Below are 10,909 nucleotides of genomic sequence, written 5' to 3' on the forward strand. Positions count from 1 at the left end.
TCTTGGGGGATTCCAACATTGGAGGATTCCTGTTTTGCATGGACAGACATTTTTGGCCTTTATAATTACATTTGTACTGTTGTCAGAATTGTATTACACTAAATCATTGCTTTGTATCATAAAGAGGACTATATTATATTTTAAAAAAATCTGGATCAGACCGACAAATCTTTGAATACTTGTTTACCAAGAAAATGGTTATAGAGAACCATACAAAAACGAATAGCACTGTGTATATCAGTGATTTTCAACCAGTGTGCCGTGACACATGGTCGGGTGTGCCGCGGGGAAAGTTCCCCAAACTATGGTGCCCCTGTGTTTTGTTCCCCGGCAATGCGCAGCGATCAGTAGCAGATTATAATGTGGGTGGTTGCGTGGTGCGCTGCGGTGGGCCGTGATGCATGCATCCAATCCACGTGTGCGCTACGGCCCGCCGCAGCGCACCACGCTCCCGGTCTCCGCTGATTGAAGGAGCACGTCCGAGCCCTACGGGCGGCCAGTAGGTGAGGCGGACAGCAGCGGCGACCATCTCGGAGGAGGTGAGGAGGAAGGGGGGGAGAGAAACCTGGGGATGGGGGAAAGAAACAGGGGGGAGAAGTATGGTGGAGAGACGCACAGGGGGGAGAAGAAAACAGGCCCAGGTTTCACACTGAGTGAGTATAAATACATTTAGAATCTATATTATTAACTATATGTATAATATGTACTGTTTTAGTGTCATTTTGGTTGGTGGTGTGCCCCAGGATTTTTTAAGTATAAAAAGTGTGCCGCGGCTCAAAGGTTGAAAATCACTGGTGTATATGAATGCACTGCAACTAAATTGCACATTCAGCCGTCACATGCTATCCTGTAGACAGCTCATTAGTCTATTTTGGCTGGAAAACCCCTTTGTTCCTGTTTCCCCATGTTGTTTCTTGCTCCTTAAGGCACTGAGAGGACTGGAGCCTGTGTTATTGTACACTACTCCTGGTTATGTTTTATACTTACAATGGGATTTTAAAGGGGTACTATGACATCAGGTAAAAAAAATAAACATGCTGAAGAAGCATGTCCCATTGTTTACCTGCCAGTCCCAGTTCTGAAACTACCAAAATCTATTTGTTTTGGGGTTTTTAGTTCTGCATTTTCTGGTTGTACTCCCTGGTTGAGTGGTTGTTCGGTAGTCCTGGAATGCATTGCTTTCCCTCAGCTCTTCGTCACAGTCGTCCTACCACACCTCCAGCAGTCCTGCCAGTCCTCTTTCCAAAGCTGTGGCAGAACATTTCATTTCACTGCACACTGTCACAGTGGGGCTGCAGCATCTGCTGTGTGCACTCACTGTCTGCTTTTTCTCTCTGTCGCATTATTAATCTCAAGGCAGCAAGCTGTAAATCCTTCTTCCTAAATGTCCAAATAAAGATATATATGTATATGTCAGAGAGATGGTGAAGTAGTCTGTTGATGGTAGCTGGTCTGAGATGGTAACATGAAATGGGGCTAGAGACAAGATCCAGCCAAGCCTCCTGTGACTTCAGAAGATGATGTTGACTATGGAGAAAGGAACTGGAGACCATACCCAATTAGTAGTTCTTCTATTTTCTATTTCCTGTCAAGGGTGAAACACACAAGACCACCCTGAAGCCAGTGCTATTAAGGATGTTCTGTCCATCTGTGTGGGGGGCCATAAGTTGACAGGCAGCTAAACCCTCCCAGCAATTCATTGACAGAGGTGTGATGTACAAATTCAACTTTTATTGCAAGGATAGGTGAAACGGAGAAACAAAAAGATAATGCATTTACTACGATGTAAAGACATGTGGTAGTACATTATCATACACTACTGTGCAAGCAATACAGAACAGACATGTGAAACCATGCTATACTAGCCATGTGATAAGCACTGTCTCTATGTGGTAACTACAGATTGTAAAATAACATCAGGATAAATGTATAAAAAAAATTTACTATACAATAAGATGCAGGTATGCAGGATGATTGTATAAACATACTAGCGATGCTACTGTAAGCTTAGATGACAAAGGTGGCTTAGGTTACAGCTGGTGCTGCAATGATTTCAGATTAATTGCTGAAATGATGATGATGTCATCAGGGTCATGGGCTATAGATAAGGTAGCTGAGATGGACCAAACAAGCTTTTACATGCAAAGTACAGTGTATGCAAATGGCCACTAGATGGAGCATTTAAAGGAAAAGTCCGGCAAAATTTTTTATTAAAGTATTGTATTGCCCCCCAAAAGTCATACAAATCGCCAATATACACTTATTGCGGGAAATGCACATAAAGTGTTTTTTCCCTGCACTTACTACTGCATCAAGGCTTCACTTCCTGGATAAAATAGTGATGTCACGACCCGACTCCCAGAGCTGTGCGGGCTGTGGCTGCTGGAGAGGATGATGGCAGAGTGATGCTCTGTGTCCCTCCAGTGCCCTGTGTCCCTCAGTGTCCCCCTGCCATCATCCTCTTCAGCAGCCACAGCCCGCACAGCTCTGGGAGTCTGGGCGTGACATCACATGTTATCCAGGAAGTGAAGCCTTAATGTAGTAGTAAGTGCAGGGAAAAAAGCACTCTATAAGCTGCTGATGCGTAATCTGCACCTGCAAAGAAGTAAGGTCCCTAATCCACCAAATCAGGGTGATTCAGCAGATCATCGCTCTGTGTGGGCTACACACTATGGAATCCTGACCGGAATCCGCCCGTGCATAGAATGGAGTCTTTGGCGCGGGCGGAAATGCATGGCTGCCAGATTCCACGAGCGAGTGCAAGCTGCGGAATCAGCGACAGGTTTCCCATCAGGATTCCGTAGCGTGCTACTACCATAATAAATACAGTGATCGCAATAAAGATCGTGTCTTTAGGTCCTGACCTAAAATCGCCAGCCGCTGGCTGTGCATCACTACATGTAACAGTGATGCGCGCCTGAGAGTGTAAATAAAAAGAAGTATATACATTATCTCTAAAGGGTAACGTGTATACTTTATTATTACACTAGGGCAAGGGTGGCAGGGACATCGCTAACGATCTCCGTGCAGCCCTTGCTGCACAATAATCGAGCCGTGTAATAGGCTCAGTAAACGAGCGCTGATGTAACAAATCGTCACTTGGTTACTATATTGATCAGGCCGTCTAACTCATTGTATCAACCGTCACCCCTATATTTTTACACAGACAAGACTGCAATGACACTGCAATAAGTGGCCATGGTGAGTGTGACTTCTCCGGACACTGACTTTACTGTATTAGAAACAAGTCAGTGACATTTGTGAACAGTAAGTAGACAGCACTTAAGAATTGTTGTTTCCTACAGGAACAGGGGCATCACAGGCTCTGCTCCTGCTAGAATAGTGATGGGATAAGAATACATTGGAGGTGTCTGAGCACACAGTAGGGTTAGTCAGAGATATAACAGAGGATTGGGGGATTTGGATAAATGTATGATAGGAAAACCAAATAATAAATGAAACACATGACAACATTGCTTGCCAAGGGTTCTACAGTACGCAATACTGTATGCAGGGCCGATTCTAGGTTTTCTGCTGCCTGAGGCAAGAAATGAAATGGTGCCCCCCCCCCCTCCCAAATTAACAATTAGTAGAAATCTAGGAAGCCCACTGTATAAACAGATACGTACATACATAGATATATACTAGCAGCAATATACAGCACATATATACCAATAGTGAATATATTGCACAAATATATTCTTTTTATGGCGTTCACCATGCAGGAAAAGTAGTGTAGTTTTTGTTTAGTTCAGATATTTCTATAGATATATATAGTCTCAGGGTATGTTCACACTATGGAATACGCTCAAAAATTTAAAGTGTAGGCTGTGTGGCGGACTCTGCTTGAGGTTCTATCTGTCCCATTGACTCATTGTCCCAAAAGAATTCAGCTTGAGAATATCATTGAATCAATGGGACCAAGGGGAACTTCAAGTGGAGTCTGCTGCAATGTCTCCGCGTCAAATGTCCGAATGTATTCCATAGCGTGAACATACACTCATACTTACACTCATACTTACACTCATACTTATTCTTGTTTACATTTTTTTATTTGAAAAATAGGGAAAAGTAATTTTTTTATTTTTTTTACAGCGGATTCATTTTTTTTTTTTACATCTTTTTACAGTACACTGCACTAATAATGTAAGTAAGTGTATCCTAATTCTTATGGTATTATTACAGTGTGCGGCTATAACTATGGCATCTAGGGATTTTCTATTGCTTCCCCAGCAAGGTACAGGCGTGTACAGGCGTGCTGTGGGGGCGCTAATAACACAACAGAATGCCAGTCACTGATGACAGATAGAAGCGATCAAACCTGGGTATAGACTGGGCTCAGCTACTGAAATCTGTCCATACTACAGGGATACAGGGCACATGTGCTGTACATACAGGGCAGATTAGATACACACACACACACACACACACACACATATATATATACACACACACTAACCTCCTGTGTCTGTCTCCTCTCTAGCAGATGTCACATCCCAGGCCACCAGTGAAGGGGTCAGGAGATGAGGCTGTATGGGAGGGGACAGGGCACACACAGCTTCCAGTCATACCTGCTGTGTTGGCTCTGCTGTGGTGCTGGGCCTGCCTCCCCCTTCTCTCTGCTCCGACACAGACAGACAGCCGCCCCCAGTGACAAGGCTGTCAGTCATGGAGCTATGGAGAGGTGGCCTGAGGAGGCAGGAATGCCTGGTGATGTGCCTGCAGTAAAAGTGAAATTATGGGATTGTGCCGCCCCCTAGTGGAGCAAAGAATCTGCCGCCTGAGGCAGAAAGCTCACTCTGCCTCATGGCAGAAGCGGCCCTGACTGTATGATTACAGTAGTAGTATAACTGTAGTTTTATTGCCTGAATTTCACTTGAGTTTCCTTTTTGTTGCAGCTGCTGGGCTGTACATTAAGAGCAGTGAAGCACTGAATATTATAGCCAATGCCATACATGCTAACCATGACAGTGGAGTGGCAGTATTTCAGAGTGCTCAGCTTGTACGCATTGGAAACAACAGCATCTCCTGTAACAGACTGAGTGGTGTCCACGTGGAAACGGGCTGCAGAGTGGAGTTACGGGGAAATGGCATCTATGATAACAGAAGTCATGGCATCATCTCCAAGGGAGATGGGACTATTATAGAGAACGATATTATAGGAAACCGTGGTTGTGGGCTACAACTAGTACAGACTGCTGACATGAAGGTACAGTCCCAATGATGAGTCATTTCACTGAGAAGCCATTAGAAAGACACTGAAATTATGACAGGCTCCCTTGTAACATAATCCTCACCTGGCTAAACTGACAGGCCTCTCCCTGGAGGGAAGCCACTTCTCATTGGTATTTCAGAGACACAGCAGCCTCGTTCAGTGTTTGAATCTTGTGCTGCAGCGTGAAATACTATTAGTATTAAAACTTTTCTTTACAATTGCATATATAGTTATTGATTAATGTCCTTGCAAGTCATTTAAGGTTCACACCGTGTTTAGGCTCTACATATGATGCAGTTTTCTGAGGTATTAGCCTGTATTAGATTTATTAGCCAGGGGTCCAGGAAATCTGTATTTGCAGCTTTTGAATACTAATGCAAAAATTCTTACAGGTTTCAACCAAATATTAATAGTTTGACTTGATATTTAGGTGACCAGGAACAGGATTCAGTCTCTTCATGGCTATGGCATTGCTCTTCTAGATCAAACCAAAAGTCTTGTACAGGAAAACCTCATATTTCAAGGAAAATCAGGACAAAACATCTTGCAACAGGTGTCTAACAATGAAGACTGCATTGTTCAGCATAATAAGCTACTCACCTATAAAAAAAAGTAGGTTTTCTCATAACTGAAGATGTATTGTTAATGTGACATTTTTGATAGATTTGCTTCATGACCTTCATGACGCAGCCCAAAATGACCCATATGACCGCTCCAATTTTCATTTTTGCATTTTCATTTTTTCCTCCTTATCTTCTAAAAGCTCTAGCACTTTCATTTTTCTATCTTCAGGGCCATGTGAGGGCTTGTTTTTTTCTGGAATAAGTGTACTTTGTCATGGCACCTTTCAATCATAAATAATATTTTGGGGATTTTGTCATTCATTTTATGAAAATATAAATTGATGAAGTTAGAAAAAAATGCAATATTTAGAGTTGAGCCAACCGGGTTCGAGTCCATCTGAACCAGAACGTTTGGTATTTGATTAGCTGGGGCTGCTGAACTTGGATAAAGCTCTAAGGTTGTCTGGAAAACATGGATACAGCCAATGACTATATCCATGATTTCCACATAGCCTTAGGGCTTTATCCAACTTCAACAGCCCCCGCTAATCAAATGCTGAAAGTTCGGGTGCGGATCGACTCGAGCATGCTCCAGGTTCGCTCATCTCTAGCAATATTGTAACCTTTATTGTTCCTGTGTCTAAATAATGCACTTTACGGTAAAAGTAGCATGATACCATTATTCTATAGGTCAGTCCGAACGCAATCCTATGCAGGTTTACACAGATTTTCTAATTTTTTTATTTTTTTTTGCAATTATTAGCAAAATGGTCCTATTGTTTTACTTTTTCACCTACGGGGCTGTATGGGGTGTAATTTTTTGCGCCATGATCTCTAGTTTTTATTAATACCATATTTGTGTAGGTCGGATGTTTTGATCACTTTTTATTTGTTTTTTTAAACATATATATATAATGTAACAAAAAAATCTGCAATTCTGGCGCTATTTCCCTCATTTTGTTTAGGCCGTTCGCATCTACTATTTTAATAGATCGGATATTTAAAGGACAAGTCCGGCGAAAATTATTTTTTTATATGTTATTACTTATGAAAAGTTATACAATTTTCTAATGTACATTAATTATGGGAAATGCTCATATACTGCTATTTCCCTTAATTTAGTGTATCAGGAAGTGTTAGAATTATCTCTGAAGCAGTGACGTCACGACCAACGGTGTAATTCCTATGGAGTGTCCAGCAGGGGGCGCTCTATATATAGAAGTCAATGAGTACCATTGACTTCTATATATAGTGCGCCCCTGCTGGACACTCCATAGGAATTACAGTGTATGTAATGTAATGTAATGTTATGCACTGTACTGTTGTGACTTTATGAATACATTTATGGAATACTTTGGGGAGCAAGTGTCCTTGCTCCCCAAAGTATCCCATAAATGTATTCAATGAATACATTTGCAGGGCACCGAGCAGGGAGGGAGAGAGGTGCCATCTACCTCCCCCCCCCCCCTTGCTCGGTGCTGGGAACATATACAAAGTACTACTCCCCCATTATCTGCAGATAATAGGGGAGTAGTACCTGTGCTATCCCTATCACCGCCCGCGCCGCCGCCGCTCACACAGGGGCTGCTATTCATGCCCCCCCCGCCGCTCCCCCTCCTCCTCCTCCTCCTCCTCCCCCTCCTCCCGGCATCAAACTTACGATCGCGCCGCTGATTCCCCGCCGCCCGCGCCGCTCCTAACTACCCGCCCGCTCGCTCGCCCGCCCCGTTCCTGGCCGCCGCTCTCTGCTCATGCCGGGCGCGTCAGCCCGCCCCCACCCCGGCCGAGGACACCAGGAAGCGCCGTGCTCCCGGCCGGGGTGGGGGTGGGCTGACGCGGCCGGCATGAGCAGAGAGCGGCGGCCAGGAACGGGGCGGGCGGGCGGGGAATCAGCGGCGCGATGAATAGCAGCCCCTGTGTGAGCGGCGGCGGCGCGGGCGGTGATAGGGATAGCACAGGTACTACTCCCCCATTATCTGCAGATAATGGGGGAGTAGTACTTTGTATATGTTCCCAGCAGGGAAGGGGGAGGTAGATGGCACCTCTCTCCCTCCCTGCTCGGTGCCCTGCAAATGTATTCATTGAATACATTTATGGGATACTTTGGGGAGCAAGGACACTTGCTCCCCAAAGTATTCCATAAATGTATTCATAAAGTCACAACAGTACAGTGCATTACATTACATTACATTACATACACTGTAATTCCTATGCAGTGTCCAGCAGGGGCGCACTATATATAGAAGTCAATGGTACTCATTGACTTCTATATATAGAGCGCCCCCTGCTGGACACTCCATAGGAATTACACCGTTGGTCGTGACGTCACTGCTTCAGAGATAATTCTAACACTTCCTGATACACTAAATTAAGGGAAATAGCAGTATATGAGCATTTCCCATAATTAATGTACATTAGAAAATTGTATAACTTTCCATAAGTAATAACATATAAAAAAATAATTTTCGCCGGACTTCTCCTTTAAGCACACAATGGTATATAACATGTTTGTTTATCTTTATATGTTTTATTTGTATAATGAGATTTTGGGTGATTTTTATTGGGGGAGAGGCTTTAGGGTATTTTTAAATGGGGAACTTTTACATGCAATGTTTAGATTGCATACACTGATCATTGCTATACCATAGGCATAGCACTGATCAGTGTTATCGGCACTCTGCACATAGTCTGCCTGTGGCTGGCCAGACCGCATGGAGGAAGATAAGAGACCTCCAGCCGGCCCGGAAAGTGATTGGGACCCCCACAGTCACACTGCAGGTGTCCCGATCGGTAAGTGACAGTAGCTGCTCCTGTCACTTACATTTAAATGCTGTAATCGCTGCGTTTAAGGGGTTAATGATAGGCTGCAGCGCAATCGCTGCAGCCTGTCATTAACAGTGAAAGCCCGGCTGCTAATTGCAGCGCGCTTCATAGCACATTAGCAACTCGGAGCGTACAGGTACGTCCTGGGTCCTCTGGTGACAGGCGGCCAGGCTGTATCTATACAACGTCAGTATTTTTTATTTTTATACACAGAGCGTTTAAAGGGAATCAGTCATGCAAAAATCACTGGGGGACTTATATAAGCAATCATAAATTGCTTATACTGATAAATGCTATTTCCATTGCATACCTTTGATCAGCTAGATAAGCGCTTTGCACGTAGAGTCTGCCTAAGGCAGGCTGTAGATGCAGATCGCTGATCCAACAAGACGGAGGTAAGTATTATTCCTCCGTCTGTCAGGGGAACTAATCAGGACTCCCGAGGTCACGCTGTGGGGGTTCTGATCAGTTAGTAACAGGTACTGCTCCTGTCATGGACACCCTTAAACACTGCAATCACTATAGATTGCAGCATTTAAAGGGTTAGTGGCAGGAAGCAGCGTGATCACTGCTGTCTGTCATTATGCCTGGCTTCTGGCACATTAATGAAAAAATGGCAAAAAGCTGTATAAACTGCTGGTAGTTTTTAAAAAAGTATAAAAAGTAAAAAATAAAAAAAAAACACCATGAAAAACCTGTGTCTAATAAAAGCCCGATGGGAATAACCATTTTATCTTCCACCAGTATACATACATCCTGTATTCCTGATAAAGTTGTTCATTATTATTTTAATTAATGTGATTGTGGATACTTTATTTTGGCAGGCCAGATGTTACATGGAAATTGGAGAATCCACCTGCACGACCGTATATTGAAGGATGTACAAGAGGCGTCTCCGGCACTCAGAATAGTCAGAGGGTTGCTACTGTGACAACCAGGATTGCAGCAAGAGTGGAAGGACGTTGTCATAATAATGGCAGCATCTTCTGTACAATCCTTTAACTACAGGACAATAATGCTTCACTTCACTGACCACTGAGACAACATTCATCATTGCTATTACTTGTCAGTTACTTGAGATACAGACATTATACTAGACTAATGAGGTGAGGTCCTACTAAAGTATATCCCAATGTCTGTTACCTGCAGCTCTCTTACTACTTTTCCATGTTAAATTACTGGTTGCATTATTTACTCAGAGACTTTAATAATATCTGCTTGCTGCCAACAGATGCGGTACCTTTGACACTCAATAGAGCAAGATTAGCTAAATTTGGATCTATCATATTTATTATGGACTGTTTGTACAGTGATCATAAATAGCAAATAACATTGTGTTGTTAGGTGTTCATTGCCTTTTGCATTGCAGTCATATAGCACACTTTATTTCACTTTGGATGTGCCGACTAAGGCCTTATTCTTACCCCCCGTAATCCACGGAGCTTACATAATGTGAAGCTGAGCAGAAGCCCTCCCAGCCTCATGTATCAATATGATGCTTGGAGAGCTGAAAGTGTTTAAATCTTTGGAGGAATTTACTGATACAGTTACAGGGGTGTATCAGTAAAGTTCCGCAAATATTTAAACACTTTTCATCTCTCGCGGCATACATGACACCAGGAGGTCTGCGAGCCCACGCTCTGTAAACTCTGTGGATTACGGATCATGAGAATAAGGCCCAACTGTTTTTTTTGTCAGGTGTCCATGACTCGCTTTGTTAACCCTAAATATACCAAGCATTGTTAGAGTTTACATGCTAGAAGTACAGAGGCCACTTCTTTGCAGGACTTTTATTCACTCGCACATTAGCAGAACATCCCAGTTGATTATTATTACATGGGCAGGAAATCATATAACTCACAGGGTCATACATGTGCCATACAGAGTTAGATTTTATATTTTGTATTATACTTTTTGGGGTGAAAATATAACGTCTTTTTACAGTTTCATTTGTTTTGTTGGTACAGTTATTTTGATAGCATGAAGATCTGCATGAGAGTAGGCCTTTCACTGGAGTGTAATACCACTGATATATTTAAGGTATAACACCTAATTGCAATAGGTACTGTAATCTTCTATGCCTACATATTAAGACCATGTTTGTCAACTACTCAAAGTCTGCAAATAAACTCTACGTACAGCAGACAATAGCGATGTCTAGAAGTCATGGCAAATCCTGATGCTACAGTACTTTCACAGCCTTATTAATCATAAAGTACAGTAAATTTGTGTCTGAATATGCAGATATTTATCTGTACAACACAAAATTCTGATTTTGTTTGTCCCAACTGAGAAGAAAAACTTACAA

General features: G+C 43.0%; 1 protein-coding gene across 5 annotated transcripts in view; it reads left to right on the plus strand.

Moving 5' to 3' along the window:
• Positions 1 to 10,550, plus strand: part of FBXO10 (F-box protein 10) — a 70,446-nt gene extending 59,896 nt beyond the window's left edge. For all 5 annotated transcript variants that reach the window (XM_069964362.1, XM_069964360.1, XM_069964364.1 and 2 more), the window contains 3 exons: positions 4,899 to 5,209; positions 5,646 to 5,827; positions 9,426 to 10,550. In XM_069964362.1, coding sequence (XP_069820463.1) covers positions 4,899 to 5,209; positions 5,646 to 5,827; positions 9,426 to 9,603 — 671 coding nt within the window. In that variant the 3' untranslated portion in view covers positions 9,604 to 10,550. The remainder of the gene's footprint in view (positions 1 to 4,898; positions 5,210 to 5,645; positions 5,828 to 9,425) is intronic.
• The last annotated feature ends 359 nt before the right edge of the window (positions 10,551 to 10,909 follow it).

The sequence above is a fragment of the Dendropsophus ebraccatus genome, chromosome 3 (genome assembly GCF_027789765.1).
Source record: "Dendropsophus ebraccatus isolate aDenEbr1 chromosome 3, aDenEbr1.pat, whole genome shotgun sequence".
Taxonomy (NCBI): Eukaryota; Metazoa; Chordata; class Amphibia; order Anura; family Hylidae; genus Dendropsophus; species Dendropsophus ebraccatus.